The following is a 17902-nucleotide window of genomic DNA, read 5'->3' as shown; positions in this document are numbered from 1 at the left end:
ATAGATAGTAAGGTTTGGGCTGCAAACCATTTCTGAATATTTAATGATAAAGAGCTAACTTTTAAAGGTTAACAGCTTTCTCAAGGTTGCTTCAATGGCTTCTCTAAACTCTAGCCCCGAGGGGTAGGAAAACCAGATGATGAGCACAAGAAAGCCAGGTTCCCTAACATGACCGTTCCAGCAGGATGTGCTTAATTGCTTCTGTCTGGAGAGAGCATAGGAGTAAGCACAGTTTATCTTATTCGGTGCTCATTAAACAGCTGGCCAAGAAAAACAGTCGCCCACCACAGGTGCTAAGGTGCACCCAGCCACGCTGGCGTGGCCTGGCGAATTCCCAGCGAAACAAGGGACTGATTTATAGCCTGCCACTTTACGAGTGGGTCTAACCCAGTGATGGAGGTTGTCTGTTGGCTGATATCCAGAGCTCTGCATACACTGTGATTCAGGACAGACTGATCGAGGAGTCCATCTCTGTAATGCCCTGATACTCTATGATGGTGGCCCAACCACCAGAAGATCACGGTGCTCTCATCTTTCCTTGAGTGCTTCTGACATAAAAAAATCTGCCTCCCTCATCCTGGCAATTGATAGGTGTGGTACTGTAGTGTGACTTTAACTGTTTCGTGTGTGGGCCTCATATTCTGGCCTTTCCTTATTTTCTTATCTCTTCCTGTCCTATTCACTGTAGTGCTACACATACAGCCAGTTTAGATGTAAGGTTTAGTTTCATTATAGTATGAAGGGAGTCTAAGATTCCAAGCAGGTAAGGCAGACAAAAATTAGATTATCCTTTACATTCTAGAGGGCAGAGAATAACCCTGATACTATTCTTGTTTCCCCGGAACACGCAGCAAGCATTTCACATTATAGATGCTCCATAATCAAACAAATAAACGATTAAAAGATTGGAGCCAATGCTCAAGTCTAGGGTTCAGTGTCATTCTTTTTAGGGGCGATAAAGACTCCAGCAATGAAAACAAGAGAGAACTGTCCCCATACCAGTGACAGGCAGAGACATATGATGACTCATCGGGATTTGGGAAGAAAATATCAGAACCTATCTCATCTTTAAAAAAATCTCTATTTCTGGTGTGTTTTATATAACTTAACAGTATAGTAGCGCTATATTTTAGATAGCTGTTTTACTTATTTTGGGGCAATATGCTCAAAAACGATGGGCTGTAGATTCAAAAATGTGAAGAATGCTGCTTCAGATAACCAATATAATAAAAGTGACAAAGGGATGCACCAAAATGCTCAGAGAGGGGTTAGTGCAGCCTGGGGTCTGCTCTGTTCGCCTTTAAAGGATAAACAAAGAAGTTTTTCTGAAGCTTAAATGAGAAAATACCAATTTGCCCTTTGTGGGCATTACCGAATGTACCCCCTATGTATGTGGTTGAGGAAACTGAGGCCAAGAGAATTTAAGTGACTTGCTCAAAATAACAGGTGGTCTGTAGCAGAGCTGGCACTTGAACGTAGGTCTCTTAATTCCAGATGCAGTGCTTTATCTACTGTTAAAACACACTGCTCCTCTAAAGTCTGTAAAGAGATTTCAGGGTGTATACAAAGACACAACTACAATGATCACATTGAAGCATGGAATCCTCTCAACGCTGGCAATGACAGAAATATGTGATAAGCTCTATGAGGTCGTTGTATTATAATCTTGTAGAGTTGAGCGTAGCACACCGGTTGAGAGTACCAACTCTGAGCCAGACTCTCTCTAGGTTTGAATCTCAATGAATCACTAGTTAGATGATCAACAGCAAGTTATGTAAACTGTGCTTTTCTCTCATTTTTTTGTAAAATGGGGGTAATAACTGAACTCCATAAAGCTTTTGGGATTTTTCACGCTTAGTACAGTGCCTGACACATAATAGGCACGCAATGATATTATTATAATCACTAGCAAAAGAGACATAAAACATGCACTTATTTCCATAACCCTATTTAGTACTTTAAAACATTTGATATTTTCTCTCACCACCTAGCAAAGAATTACAGATAGCAATTTCTAACTCTAAGGTACCTTGATAAATCGAGGACTCACCTAACGCTACTCAGAAGCCCAGTGCACCAAAGAAATCTCTCCCAGGTTGAGAAGTGGGAAATCTAAACCAGACCTGGCCATCCAGACTTTAGAATCGTTAAAGCTGGTAATAAAGTTTCCATTGCCTCAAGAAATTTAGGAATAGCCCCGCACAAAAGTGATTCCCCTCAAAGAGTTCCAAATTTAAGTTCTCTAGTTTCATCTCCATTCCCTCTAGCCTGTTAATTGCTGCCTGAGAAATCACTTTGAACCACAAAATGATCCTATCGCTTCTCTGCTCCCCACCTTCTCGGGAAAGCATTCAGACTGACACTTTCCCTGAGCCGCCCATTGTTGTTGATCACTTGCAGTCGGAGCAGGTACATAGCTAAGGCTGACTGTACTCTGAAGGAATTTTGGAGCAAATACAATACGTTGGTTTCATTCTTCTTTTAGGTAGACATAGGTCTAACGCTTTAAATAACTCTTTGATTGCCCCACCTTGTAGCTACAGGTAACTCATTCATCAGCAAATATTTATTGAGTAACTACTATTACCAGGAACTATTCTGGGCTCTGGGGATCCAGCAGTGAGCAAAAGAGACAAACTCCTGTCCTCAAGGAGCTTATATTCTAACAATCCTAAAACAAGATTTGTTTTTGCTAATTTACCTTAATTTTGTACTATCACCTCAAATGTAAGTTCTGAAGTCAGACTCCCTAGTTTGGAATCCTGGCTCTGCCAGTAAATCTGTTGCTTTCCAAGCTTCAGTTCCTTCATCTATAAAATGGGATGCTGATTATCATCCACCTCAGAGTGTTGCTGTGAGAATTAAATTCAATAACGATGTACAATGCCAGGTACACAATACATGGTCCATAAACATTAGTGACTATTACTAATAGGCCTGACTTTTTAAAAAATGAACTTGAGTGGCTTTTTATTTCTTGCTACTAAAAGAGCTCTGAAACAGTGTAGTAATTGCTCTATCCCAGACCTGAGACAAAGCCTGCAGAAAACACCACTGGTGACCCAATGAAGGCATGTGGCTACCCTGAGTCCTGACAGCACCCCTTCTACAGGCCTACCTCCTTTCTTAGGATGTTGCCTCCTTGAGATCTCAGATGGAGACATATTCATTTTGGTATTCCTAGTGCCTAACACAGAAAAGAAATTCAATGAATGAAGCAGGAGTTCTCAAAGTGTGGTCCCTAAACCGGCAGTATTCACAACTGAGAATTTGTTAGAAACGCAAATTCCCTGACCCCTTCCCAGAATGACAGAAAATCTGGAGTGGAAATCCAGCAACGTGTGCATTAATAACCCCTTCAGGAGATCCTGATGCATGTTAAGGTTTGAGAACCACAGGAACAAAGGTTCTGGTGGGGAAACACAACATCTCCACATCCTTGACCGAAGAACAGCCCTACTCTCTCTGGGGAGTCATCCATCTTCTTTGATTGAGCATGTGGCTTTGGAAGGGATGCACATGGAACTATGAGGGAGGAAAGAGAAACATTCCTAGCCAGTCATATAAGCCTCATCAATCATGTTGATCAAGGAAATGATGTGTTGCCAATGGATTATCCTCACATTCTTCTCACAGGGGTTTCAGAAAAAAAATCATAAGCTCCCTAACATGGCATGCCAGATGTCCATGCTCCACATTGCCTACTTCTCAGGTCTAATCCTTTGCCATTCTCCTAAAGATGCCCTGTACTCCCAGTCATGAGGAACGATTGTCAGTTCTTCAAATGACCATGCTTTTGCTACCGTATCTTTGGTAACTAAATATCCAGAATGTCACTCTTCCATCTCTGTATCCTGCGCACTAAGTATAGTTCCTGGTGCATAATGAGTGCCCCATTTTCCTAAATATTTGATGAGTTCATTGTTTCCTTACCTCCGATCTCCCCAACCCTAAGTCATTCTACGCATCTCATCTAGATAGTTTTCAGTTATAATCATTTTAGCATAAAATCTAAATTCTGTCTGGCATTCAAAGTCTGGACCCAACCTATTTCAAGATCTATTGCACACTAGCTCCTTATGTTTACTCCAAGCTCCAGACAACTGGGGTGTTTTTCCCCCTTCTCAACATATCTTGCACTTCCCGACAACATAGATCCCATATTTATTGAGTACCCTCCAGGAACTAGGGGATACAAAAGTAATCAAGACAAAGTTCCTGATCTTAAGGAGATTATACGAAAGCAAAAATGGCAGACAATAAACCCATAAACAGATGAATTTATAATACAAGTTAGGTCGCGATAAGGGCAATGAAGAAAAATAAATCTGGCTTAGGAGATGGAGAAGGATGGGATGGGGGTAGGGATTCCATCTTAGACAGAGAGATGAAGCAAGACCTCTCTGAGAAGGTAACTCTTGAGCGAGACTGAATGTAATGAGGGAGAAAGCCAAGGGAAGATCAGGACAAGTGCTCCAGTCAGTGGGAATAGCAGATGCAAAAGCCCCGAGGCAGAAACACTTCGGTGAGTTGGAGGAACAAGAGAATGTGAGCTGTGTGGCTAAAAGAGATTTTGAGAGAACGATAGGAAATAAGGGCAGACATGGCCCATTTTGAACTTAATGCCTTAGTTCATAACATTTCCTGACCTTTACACTTCTCTGCCTACCGAATCCTACCCATCCCTCAAGCCCTATCTCTTAACTTTCCTCCCTGGACCTTTCAGATTTCCCTCTGCTGAAAGATGCTCCCCTCTCCCTAAATCTTAGAGCCTTTGGTGCATACCATATGTGTCTAAAAGCACCACATACATTCTACCTAACAGTGTTCTTTCTCCTTTAGAATTATTCTCAAACTATATTGTAAATACCTTGAGGGCAGGAACCACATCTTGTTCATTTCTGGATTTCTTGTAACATTAACATAGTGCATATGGTAGGGGCTCCATAACTCATAAAATCATCAGGTTGGAAAGCACCTGAAGGTCTCTTCATCTAGCCAAAAAGTTTTTTGGGGAGGGACCATAGCTCTAAAACTATGCTAATATATGCAAGAATGCAGTTAATGTACAGGAAATGCCAGTATGATTGAATGAAATACAGTTTAATCCAACTAGTCTTTATTGAATGGCTTACCAGAAAAATTAAGAAAAGCAAAGCCCTCAGAGTGATCTAAACCTAGGTCAGAGCTCACCTGGCCCATCCTTGAACCAGACCGCCTTGTCAGACCTTGTTACAATCCTCCCGAAATCCTAGTAAACATCAAAAATGCATGCTGAAAAATCTCCAAACCACATTACAAAACAAGGTAAGTTATCCTCTGGGTACCACTCCTGGAAACCAGCCATTCATCCTTTCTAGAGGCCTCTCGTATTTGGTATAGAATTCTCTTTGACGATGGTAAACAGGAATCTCTTTCTCAGAAAATCCTTCCAACGTGAAGCCCTTTGGGATCGCAACGTCTATTGGCATCCCATTCCCTAGGCTTTTGGCCCTGTCATCTCTAGTTGAAGCAATTGATAAAACTGGCTTTGGTGCTCTTGTCCTTTCTGCCTTCACGATACTGAGATGTTAACATGAACGTGTGCAGTCAGGGAAATTACCCAGTAAATCCTAAAGCGTGAAGAGCTCTGAGGGCAAGGGGGAAATACTTTCAAATCATCTAGCCCAGCCAGACCACGAACTACCTCAAAGACCACTTCCCAGAGAATACTCTCTGGCTTTCCTCTTATTTAATCTCAATGCACCTCGTGCTTCAAACGTGTCTCTTTTTGGCAAATTATCATGAGCAAAAGAGAGCTCCAGATCAGAAAGTACTTCCTGGTGGCTGACTGCAATGTTCCCTTTCTCCTTTGATCCTTCCGCCGCTGAGGTTCTGTTGCCCTCTGGTCTCCCTGCTGAAAATCCTCACGTTTCTCTCCCTCCTGAGATTTTCAGACATTTGTAGGCTGTGCCTATCACCTCTCAACTCTAGTTCTCCCCCGGTTCACATAATACTTAGGCTGTCTTTAGCTAAACACCACATGTTTTGGGTTCTTTTAATCTTTTTCTATAAATTAGGCCTTTCATGGCATCTGAACAGTTGCTGGAAGTAGTACGCACCCAGCAAAATGCCATGGATTCTTGGATACAGGAGAGAGTGGGGTGCGGGTAGGAGTTTCCCCTTGTGAGTATAAGCATGTGAAATTGTGTGTTGATAGATGTCTGTGGCTTTGGAATCAAAAAAAGAAAGGTCACCAGGACACTTAAACATTTTTGTTCAAAACTCATTCCTAAGAGGCAGCAGTGTCCAAATCTAGGATTTCATGGGAGGGGCTCTGACTTCTGTTCCCCGCACCACCACCTCTCACTCACTGTGTGGCCGCTGAGCAATTCCCTTCTCTCCTTCATGCTTCAGTTGCTTGAGGTAGATTGAGTGATTCATCATTTTAAGACATTTTAAAATGCTATGGAAATGCTAATGTTAACAATAATCACAGTTGATCAAGTTGTTAATATTAACCTTGCAGTCACACGACTGATACTTCATGTTTTCAAAGCGCCAACGATAGTCGACCTGTACCCATGTGCCCGAGAGGTGGATTTTTAAAGCTGCCCCACCCACAGCCATTTGTACATGGTCCTGCCCAAACCAATGAACGTTTAGTTTGGGACAGGGCTGTGGAGGGCCTTGGAGCTAAAGTGTGGAGAGAGTTCTGCTAACTTGACCAACCCACCCCAAAGTTTGTGGTTAATGGATTACAAATTTGGGTAATGCTGGACAATAAATTACGACTATAATAACAAAGCTGAAAGTACACACAATTTAACCAGAAACACCACTGTTTTTTATCGGAAATGAAAGAAACCATTGATCATAGCAACTGTCTGAGATTAGCAGGGAGCCACATTTTCAAACATCCTGCAGTAAATCCAGAGCAGATCCAGCTGGAAAGCAAGAGTGGAAATAAAACTTGAAAATTCATACCACGCTTTGAAGTCTGCTTCTTTCACAACCATGAGTCCCTGATTTGCCCCAACCATTCTGAGCTGTTCTTACTTGGTGAATTTATTTTAGAAGAGACACAAGCCACATACTTGCGTATAATCTTTCAAATGGACTCCAGCTTTTTACAGGGATGGTTTGCTAGGGAATATGAATCCCTAAATACTTTGTCTTGCACATGAAATCAGCCTTCAATTCAACCAGAATATAAAGGCTTCCAGTACTAAACCTAGAAACAACTTTTGATTCGAGTAAGTACTGCTTTTCCCTTGTGTTCTTTCCTTGACCTATCCATGCACTTTTCATTTTTAGTTTTTAAGTGTGATTATCAATCAAAAAGTATTAATGCAGATAAAAGAATATTAACATGCCAGATGCTGAGAATGCCAGGATGGCAGTCTAATAATGTCCTATTCCCATGAAGCCATCTAGGATGCCTAAAATGGGCTGTTACCACACTGAAGTAACTGCTATCCCATTAAATCATCAGAGGAAAGAAAGCTAATGGTCTAGGTTGAATAGAGCTTCAGTCTTACACAGAGCCCACTGTCCCCATACATCAATCTCACTGACAAACTGTGCTTAGGTGGATAGGGACTCACTCCTGCTCAAATCTGACATGGTGTCTTAGGCCAGTTAAACTATTAGATCCTTTCTCCACTGATCACTATGAGCAGTATATCAGGTCTAATCATCCTTAGTATCTCCGATGACCATGAGGAAGAACTGGTAAGGGCATCTAAGAAACATGTTCTTGGCCACAGAACAGTCACAATAACCTAGTCAATGACCAGTCACTGAACTCTGTAATAACCTTGATGCCTGAGTTTCTTTCAACACAACAAAAACTGGAGAAGAAAATACGTTGACTCACAGTGCCTGCTTGAGAACAATATAGATTATAGAACCAAAAATCCTGACTTCTGCTCTTAGCTTTACGGTATAACCTTGGTCAGTTTGTGTAAGTCTTCAAGGTTCTATTCTCCCAACTGAATGAAATGTTTGTGAAAGGCAGGCAGAAAATTGACAAGCACACTGCACATATGAGGAGTTATTTTAACTAAATAGCAAAAATTCAGTTTGTTCTCTCATTCCTTCTAAAGGCACAAAGCTTAGGGGCAAGAGCAATGTTGGGAAAGTCCTTGGCCTTTGAGGTCCACTCCTCCATTCTTTGGCTTTCATATCTGGGAGCTGGATAATTCAACAGTGGAATGAAACCTCAATGAAGGGAATCATGCCGTGGACCCGAGCAGTGAACATGGGTCTACATAATCCAAGCAAACAACCATGCCGCAAATTTAATAAGGAAAAAAAAAACCCCAGCAACACAAAAACAAAGAACTCTCAACTTCACAAACACTGGGAGGGCAACAGCTGGTCAGCCGAGATTAAAGGAGCGTGAGAGAGCACCTCTTCATCTCCTGACTTCTCCTCCCCCATAGAGGTTCCCGAGCCAGCCAGGGCTCTCTTTTACAGCCCTGTGCAGATGACCTTGTTCCAGCTAAGATAGGGGTTCTTTTGATCTCAGCGGGGGGATGCTCTGGGCCTGCAGCTGGCAGATATTAATAGTACAGGATCTGCTGGGGTAGAAGAGATCTCTCAGTTGGGCCAGGTCACTTGTAGTCAGTCCCTGCTCTGTGTCAGAGCAGAAGGACTTCATTTCCCTGAATCAACCCCTGCTGGGTATTTCTCTCAGGTCAACTCGGATCATTTTATTGCTGGCTGCTCTGTGGCAACTTGTTCTCACCCTACAACTGTTTTCAAGGGAGCACTGTTTAAACAGTACCCCCTGCTCTGTAACTGAAATCTATTACAGGACAGGGTGGACCTTGAGCTCACCCCATCGCAGTGTGTTTCTCACTCTCACTGGTTTGTATAGACTTCTTGTGTACATATTTGTGTGGGAGAAAGGCAGAGAGAGCAAGAGACAGACCAGACCAGGAGTGTTCAAAGTGAGAAAGAGATAGTAATATGGGGAGAGGAGGCTGTTTTAGGTATGACAGAGTATCAGTGCTACGACTTCTGAAGATCATTTCTATTATGTTTAGTCTAGGACAATAAGGTCATTCTTCCCACTCTGAAAATCAGAATTTTAAAACCCCATCAATGAGTGAATGCTCGCTCCTGATCTCCAGACCCAGGTAATGATCTTACAATGCCAGAGCTTACTTTGGCAATCTTACAGTCATCCAACCTGTCATTTGACAGGAAAAAAACCGAGGCTCAAAGTGATTAAAAGACCTGCCCGAGATCACAGGGCTAATAATACAATGGCAAAGCCGATACAAGGAATGCTTGAAACAACAATAAAACAATTTATACATATCAATCACAGTAACATTAATAACCATTGCAATATATTTAACTAGGTATAAATGTTCTAAGAAATGTGTCCATTTTAATTAATTGGTATGGAACTTCATTACAGACTTCAGGAAAAAAAATATTTCTATAGCCTCTTTACCTGCTCAGTTATGCAAGGGAAAGTTCTAGAAAAATCAATTGTTTCCATTCTCCCTTGGATTTCTTAATAAGAAAACGTTGTCTAAGGATGAGCTGGTAACTGTTCCATGCATATGACTGTATCATTTTCTTGAAGTGATTGCACGGGAGCTCCAAAGCAACCTTTGTATCTGTTTTGCTTCTCTTCTTTGCTTAAGATAAACCAAGAAGTCAAGACAAGGCAAAGTACTATTTATTGGTTTTCAAATTAGGAAACAAGACACTTTCTTCTCCTCAGAGTTGAATATAAATGTGTATGTGTGAAATAACTATAACGACAGTTTTTAATGATGTTCATAGGTGCTTTATGTGATTTTCATGGGTCTCTTTCTTATAAAGTATTAGCTATGGTATTCTCTGCGGCATCGATCTACTGCCTATTATGTGCCTGGACCTTTGCTAGTCACTCAGAAACAACATGGATACAAAAAGAATACAAGATAGTCTGTGTCTATTAAAAAAAAAATTTAGAACCTAGTCAGGAAACCATGAAAAGTTAAATTAATTTTTCTAGACATTTTCTTTATATAGCTGAGCAGGTAGAGGGACCACAGAGGAGGAAGAGAGAGTAAGACCAATGCGGACTGGAACAGGCAAGGAAGTTTTGTGAAAGAGGTGGTCTTTAAATAAACCTCGAAGGAGTAAGAGGATTTGGGAAAAGAAAAAGTAGAAGTGAAAAAGGGAAATGCTATTCAAGGTAGGGCGAGCTGTCCCCGCAGAGGCGTGGAAGGTCAGCACACTTGGTGTAGGAGCCTCAGCCGAGGTATCCACAAGAACAGAGGTTGAACAGGAAAGAAAGTACGGACTATGAAGCATTGACTTTATCTAGTGGTGTTCTGGAAACTGATCCATGCAAAAGAAAAGGCGTTGGGCCGGGGGTGGGTGGGGTGGGAACACCTGATTTTTATTATTTGCTGATTTCCTTGGTATAAATACTTCTACCCTGGCTGATTTCAAGCTAACAAATCACAAATTCCTGAATATTTTTATACTGGTTTATTAATTTTAGCCTACTCTCAGAAAATGGGCTGAAACGACTCCAAGATTTCTGTCTGAGTAGGAGAATGAAATGGTAAAAGGAAGCTCGATGGGAGAAGTTCCTGTCAGTAGCAGCAGAAGGCAAATGGTATAGAGTCTGGAATTAGAAAGCCATTTTGAGAATTTTATTAAAATATTCCGATTGTGAGTTCAATCAGTCATCTGGTCACAAGACAAATTATAAAAAAGAAGAGACAGAGGAAAGATATATTTGGAAAGAAGAAGCAAGCAGACTCGATGAGAAAAGGAGCATAGGGAGGGAGGAATAGTAAACACTTCAGGATTTCAGTCCAGGTAATGGGGGAGTGATAGTGCATCACTGAATGTGGACATGGGGTACACAGAGCATTTTACTATTGTTATAAATAAGTTATTAGTTTTCATTTTGAAAAACACGTGTGTAAAGCAGGGGTATGTGGTCCTTACAATTATCGAGACTATCATGGAGGCCAATCCACGGAAGACCACCTAGGCGGCGAGGAGCTTGCTTGTCCCAGGGTAGAAGTATTGCTTGTCCCATATATCCCATCACGAATAACTCTCAGAAAACGGAAAGTGCAGAGGGGCCTGGAACAGCTATGCACATCTTCTCAAGCCCATAATATTCTGCCCTGAAAGACTACAACTAGCAGAACTTAGAAATGTCAAGTAAAAACTTTCAATAAAACTAGAAACCACCCACTGGCTCAGTGGTGTAATTCCCCTAGCTGTGTAAACCATAGCCAGCCTGACCTTTGCTAGTACGGGAGGGTGGAGAAAATTTTGTAGATTTACCAATGTGGAGCGTTTTTCTTAATCTTTCTGTAAAGCTGATGAGGAATGCCACATCACCAGCGCATCACACTGGTGCACAATTTTAGCTAGTCCAAAAGTACCCAGCACCAACAAAATTTATCTGTAAATTGCTGTGGGACCACTAGTAAAGTCTATCTTTGAGCATCGCTCTCAAAAACAAAGTCCTTTAGCAGTTCACCAGCCCTCATACTAAAGACCTAAAACAACCCATAGGGGAGTGACAAGCCTCGAGGTAGAGGTGACAGACACCTGTTAAGATGACTCTGGTGAAAAAGGAAGCTCACTTACAGTGACGGGACAAGAGAATCTCCAAATGTAAGGGATCAGATGCCAGGAAAGGTGGCCAAGTCTAAATCACCAAGCTCCGGCTAGGTTCACTGGCCAGGGCCTGTTAGCGGTGTCTCCCAGCTCTCAACAGGAGGCAGAGAGGTGGTGGGATTGTATGTCAGTGTCAAGTTTCAGCCCCTCTAGGACAGATCCCTTACCTTCAGACAGGGACAAATCATCAGCTGGAGACACCAGGTCTGCCTGAGAAGCTAGGGCTCCGCTCAGATGGGTTGTAATTTGATTCGTCAAGATAACCTGTGAACAGACAAGGAGAAGGTGGAGGGGAAGGGAGAATAAGACCAAATTAATTATTAGAGCTATCACAAGGCAGACTGTGGCTTAGGGGAAAACTGATTAAGAACACAGGTAGGAAAACCCCAGCTCTGACTTTCGTCAATTTTATCTGTGGGCCAGAATATCTGGCAAAGCCCATAGGTCATTCAAAACACAGAAAACTGAGGAAACAGGCTGACTTTTTTCAGAGCTTAAACCACTAATCAATTCTTCCTATAGGCCTACTAAATTTGGACTAAGCGGTGTTGTCATATTAGCTGAATAACAGAAGGCTAACCAGAGAATTAATATGCTTATGTACACATTATATTGAATTTTAATTTTTAAGATTATATCTACAACACAAAATATTGCTAGTGCTGAATAAAAGCAATGACTGAAAATTTGGCTTCTTCTCTTGTTAACTCAGAAATCAGTTTTATTTCCAAATTTGTGAAGTTGGAACAAGATTGATATCTAAAGGAATAACACTCTACTTTTAAATTAGTTGAATTCTAACAAAACAATTCCAAAGTCTCACTATGTATATAAAACACAAAAATAATATAATGCTACCTATTCAAAAAAATGTTCATAACATTTAAAATTCCTAGGGAACACTCTAAAATTACCTAATTCACGTGGTCCACTGCCACACAGTATTTTCAGATTTGGTTCAGTCAAAAAACTATTATGTTCCTTTAAAATCCTCATTTATAAATCCTCATTTGATTGTTTAGAAACCTAAAGAAAGAATAAGATAGAGATTCTCTCCTGGAAAACTGCAACATGACTGACACCGATCATTTCCCAAGGTCTGGGTGCTCCCACCATGGGTAGAAATGGTGAGCATCTTGATCCATCAGAGGAAACATCCCTTCTGACAGGGTACTAGGCAGTTAATACCTGGAATATGGACCTAACTGGACTGTCTTGGTCTGTCCCAGAGGTCAGCTATGGTTTTGTTATCACCCTGATTTGAACAGAAAATCATCTCTATTCTTTATTGTCCAGCTTTTCAGCCACACCTCTGTTGCTGTCTGGAATGGCCAGTGACACGTTATAAATCCTATACACGCTATAAATCCAATGGCGGCTTAATTGAGGGTTGAGGGGAGCACGATGGCAAGGTCAGGTGAAGAAACGAAGTACCCTGTTAGCAAAGACAACCTATCCAAGGTCTTTGTGTGTCCACCAGGCTCACAAGTCTCAAGCTACTATACATAAAGATCAGATATTACAGCATCCCACTGAGTATTTGCTAATCTTATCCCTCATATTCTTTTGTATTGCTACTTTTCATTTCGACTTGGAAGAACTACATATACTATGTCTTCAATTAAAATGGCTGGAAATGGTCAAATAACACCCTGCTCTTATAAGAAATATTCATATTCAGGAGCATGAATAAAGGATTATGATCATTTCTCTCTTTATAATATAGGATGTGGAATTTGGAGTTCAATAAAACTGGGTTCAACTTCTGAGTCTGACATTATGAGCTTTAGAAAAGTTACTTAAATCTTTAAGCTTCATTTGTTCATAGGTAAAATAGCATCTATCTTTTAGAAATGTTTTGAGAATCAAATGAGATGTAAGGCACTTAACATACTGTCTGGCACATAGTAAATATTCAATAAATGGAAGCCATTGTTGCCATTTCCTTCCGAATAATGCTGTTAATACAGGTTAATAAGTTAGTATATGCCACGTGCTTCGGACAATTGGATCTAATAACAGAACACTAAATCACAATTTTCTTATCAGGATATAGTATCTGATCATTCCTATCAATCTTAGTCCTAAGTTTTATTTAATTGCAAAGAATTTGTGTAAAAATCTCAGCAAGAAGAATTATTTAAAGCAAGGCCAATAAGATACTGGCATTGTTCTGAAAATACATTGTGGTTTATTTACCAAAGAAGAAAATAATGTTATCTGTCTGTCCTAGTTTAAAAAAATGTGAAGCTTCTGAGAGATCTAAATATGTAAGTTCTATTTTTTAGGGGAATTTTCTAAAAGACAGCTTGGTGAAAATAAATAGAGCTCTAATGATATGGTAACAGTAATGAGAAAAAATTTATGGAGTACCCACCATGCAAAGCATGTCGCCGCATACAGAGGGGAACAAAAGGGGCAAAGGCACTGTAGGTCTTCTCTAGAAATTTATAAGTTAAAAGGCACTTACTAAATATTCAGACCACTTTTTCTCACTTTTGTTATTAATTTGTCCTATAATGCACTGATATGATGGTTTTATTATACAGAACTATTAAAATGACACCCTACAGAGACGAAAAACAAACTACTCTCCAGATGTACCTCAAAAGAACTAGACTTATCAGAGTGATCACTTTGTAAGTTACATGAGTGTCTAATCACTATGCTGAATACCTGCAACTAATATGACAGTATGTCGACTGTAATTAAAAAATAAAAAAATTTTAAAAAAGATTTTTAAATGGACCTCAAAAGATAACCACTCTCATTTCTACTTCCAATGGAAGAGTATATGGAGGAAAATAAAATCACCCTCCAACGGCAAGAGAACATGCTCTTAAGTGGTTTTTGCTAAGAATCTTCTCCCTTTTTATTATAAGTCTGAAAGCCAAACCACTGAAGGGATATATAGCAATCAAAGTCGGGGGTTTGCTAATCACACCATCCTACTGAATTGTTGTGGGTTTCTAAATCTGTGTTCAGCAAAATGATAGAAAATGCTATTTCTAAATAGTATTGATTACATATAATCACAACTTGGGCAGAGGCCTATAGAAATGTTGTCCTCTGAGGCAACCTGGGACTTGAAAACTACACTCTTAAAATAACTTATAAAATAATATTACAAACTATATCTGCAAATGAGTTCTGACAGGTACTTCAAGGGGTCTTTCCTGCTGCTTTGCTCCACTGGAACAATTAGAACTTCTGATGCTTGGTACTAAATTTGTGCAGGAGCAGCATGCCAGTGATTAGGGTGAGGGCTTTCGAGTCAGATACCTGAGTTCAGATCCTGGGTTGTGTTACTTATTTGCTATGTGACACTGGGCAAGTTTCATAACCCCTCTGGGTATAATACTTAACTCACAGTGTTTCCAGGATTAAACTGGATAATGCATACAAAGTCCTGAGCATAGTGCCTGGCCAATGGTAAATGCTTAATAAAAGTTAGAGCCCATCGTTGTTTTTAATTATCTTTTGCTGATTTGTACCTTGCTTGTTTAGATCGAAAACACAAGTCTAATTCCCTTTTGCACAGCGTGTAGCCCACTGCAGACAAAGGACAAATATTTGCTGTTGATATGTTCAAAAAACAACAAAAAAATTAATTAAAATTATTGCTATTTTTGCCATTTCTCTAAAAGTATGGCTTATTTAAAACATACAACACTGTTACCCAAGTACCGTCAACTATAAATTCAAAGGCCAGAATGGGGCTCTTGGACTAAGGGGAAAAAACATTTTTTTTAAAAAAATAGCTATGATTATATCAGAAACCAGGAGGAAATGGAATCCAATTTAGTTTGCTCTTCAGGAAGAAGAATACCCTCCGCCTACTGGGGGTAACAGGAAGCCTGATAAGGTGTATAAAGTAAATATTGTCTTCACTCAGCTTCATATATGGAAAGACCACTTCCTCCCAGGGCTACCTCGCACCGCCCTCTTGGTTGTAGGATGCCTGAGGTACACTTGAAAAGGAAATGGCTCCTCATATCATGTCACATAAAACTTTGAGTCCCATTTTTAGTGCTCCTCTCCAAAGGCAAAACGGGAGCAAGGGGAGATTTCTCCCGTCAAAGACCATGTCCCTAGGTTCTAAAATTTCCCTTGCATTTCCCAGCTTCTCTAAATGCATCCTACTCGATCCTTCTGTGTACTGTAATTTAACATCTATTCTCAGTTTAAGGGAACGATGAAGCTTTCTAAAGAAGAAACTTCAAGGTACAGATTCATAAATAATCAACATAAGCTAGAGAAAAGAGATGAAGAGACGGGGACCAGTTAAAGACCAGATGACCTAGTAAGGTGATGAGTGGGAATGAATGCTGTTTTGGCCAGAAGGCAGAGGGGTTCTGGGGATAAAAAACAACCAACACACAAACAGACAAAAATATATGACTCATTTCTGCTAAATGTCAAAAGGATAGCTTAAGAGAGCAAATACCTAGAGACAAGATGGTAGGAGTAGAATAAGCTGGTCAGAAGAACCAGCAGCCTTAAGGGTTAACGGACTGACGAGCCAGAGTCCACCTGCCCACTGAGCCTGACTTTCGACTAGTCTCTATGTCCAGTGCACACCTCCTGCCTTCAGTTGACCTGCCTTTCTTTGGCTATGTTATGACCAGATTACATCTAGGCTATACCCACACCCCACTCCTGCTCCTAGTCCACAATACATTCTGCCTTAAGGGGCCCCTGTATGTGTCTAGTGTGAACCACCCTATACTGAAGTATTTAGGAGTATCTTTGCTGGAGCCTCCATGAGTAGCCACTTCGTGTATTCAACTCACTGTGAGTACTAAACAATGGTGGACAGAAGAGAAAATGGGACAGCCCTGGAGCAATCAGAGTGGGGAACAGCCAGACCTAAAGGCACAGCCTTTGATGGAAGAAGCTCCTTTTGATTCCTGGAAGGTGACAGAAGAGGGAGTTTGTGGTCAGCCGGGAACAGAATAGGCTGGAATGCAATATTTGCCCCTGTGGGCTCAGCAGAAGTGATATTCCTGGTCAGTAAAAAGAGTAACTCAATATTTACAAGTCAGATTTTTTAAAGACATAAGAATATGTCACATGCCCTCATTCGGCTTTCTGTGGGGACAGGTGAGAGGCAAATCTGTGAACTCCACCTTCCACAGAGTGAACTGGAATCACCTGCCTGAGATCAATAGTGAGTAATAGAAAAGGCAGCAGGGGCAGAGGAGAGAGGGGAGTTCTTGGTCCAGACTCGCAGACAGGTGACTTCTCCAGGTCCTAATGTCCTGGCCTAGAGAAAGGGATCTATAAAAGAACTGAACAAAGGGATCGAACAGCCAGAAATACACTGAAAGATTATCAAATGCTACATCGAAACAAGCCTGATCTTGTGACTCTGACGATAATAACCACAGGTCAAGTAGGTAGATAACTTCAGCTTCTATGAAAGTGTCAAGCATCTGAGGCAATCCTAGTTGAGTTCTGCCAGTCTTTTTGGTAGTTTTCAGCGGCCCTCTGCTTCCTCCTCCTGCCCACTCCCTGCCAGAAACCAGCCACAATTTAATACAGAGAATCAGAGAGGTTTCAAAATCACTTTAACTGGGCTTGTAGCTCCAGATGCAGTGATTGTCCTGATATTTACAGCTCCCAAGTAATCAGGGAGCCCACTGGACAACCCCGCCAGCCAGAGAAAGGGCACCCTGTGAACGACAGAGAGAGGCTGTAGGGCTGACTCTGCTCAGAAACCGCCTGCCCGCTGCTAAACCGACCTCTCCAAATGACAGGGCTCTGCTTTTTCATCGGCTCTGAAGGCATCATTAATTTTTTTTCTCTTTTTGTATTAAAAATGGTTATCTGCTTAAGGTACATTTTTTAAAAAGGTTAATTTTGGTGTCTAAAATTATCCTAATTGCCAGATATGTCAGTGACCTAGCCTTTCTATCCAAACAGAGGCCTTGGATAAGTCAGAAATTGAGTTTTAATCCTGGCTCTGGTAACGGTTGCTGAATGTCTTGCTTTTAAGGAGACAGGCCGGAATTTTCCTGTGAGAAATTGTCAAGGTTCATTGAGTCCTTTCATCACCAAGGCTTGAGAGAAAGGCCCTGAAGTGGTTTTCACCATACTGTCCTCTTGCTTTCCAACCATGACAGTGTCTGCCCTAACCCATCTGCTGTGATAGGACCTGGGAGTGAGAGACAGAGAGAGAGACAGAGAGAGAAAGAGAGAGAGAAGAGAGAGAGAGAGAGACAGAGGAACAGAGAGACAGAGTGTGTGTGTGTGTGTGTGTGTC

The 17902-nt window shown here is 41.0% G+C and overlaps 1 protein-coding gene across 14 annotated transcripts in view; it reads right to left on the bottom strand.

Moving 5' to 3' along the window:
• Positions 1 to 17902, bottom strand: part of RAD51B (RAD51 paralog B) — a 482184-nt gene that overhangs the window by 135515 nt on the left and 328767 nt on the right. For all 14 annotated transcript variants that reach the window (XM_039875321.1, XM_039875325.1, XM_039875328.1 and 11 more), the window contains one exon: positions 11805 to 11901. In XM_039875321.1, the coding sequence (XP_039731255.1) occupies positions 11805 to 11901 (97 nt within the window). The remainder of the gene's footprint in view (positions 1 to 11804; positions 11902 to 17902) is intronic.

Source organism: Pteropus medius, unplaced genomic scaffold (genome assembly GCF_902729225.1).
Source record: "Pteropus medius unplaced genomic scaffold, Ma_sr-lr_union100, whole genome shotgun sequence".
Lineage (NCBI taxonomy): Eukaryota > Metazoa > Chordata > Mammalia > Chiroptera > Pteropodidae > Pteropus > Pteropus medius.
The sequence above is the reverse complement of the archived record's forward strand: the minus strand, read 5'-3'. Positions and strand labels throughout refer to the sequence as shown.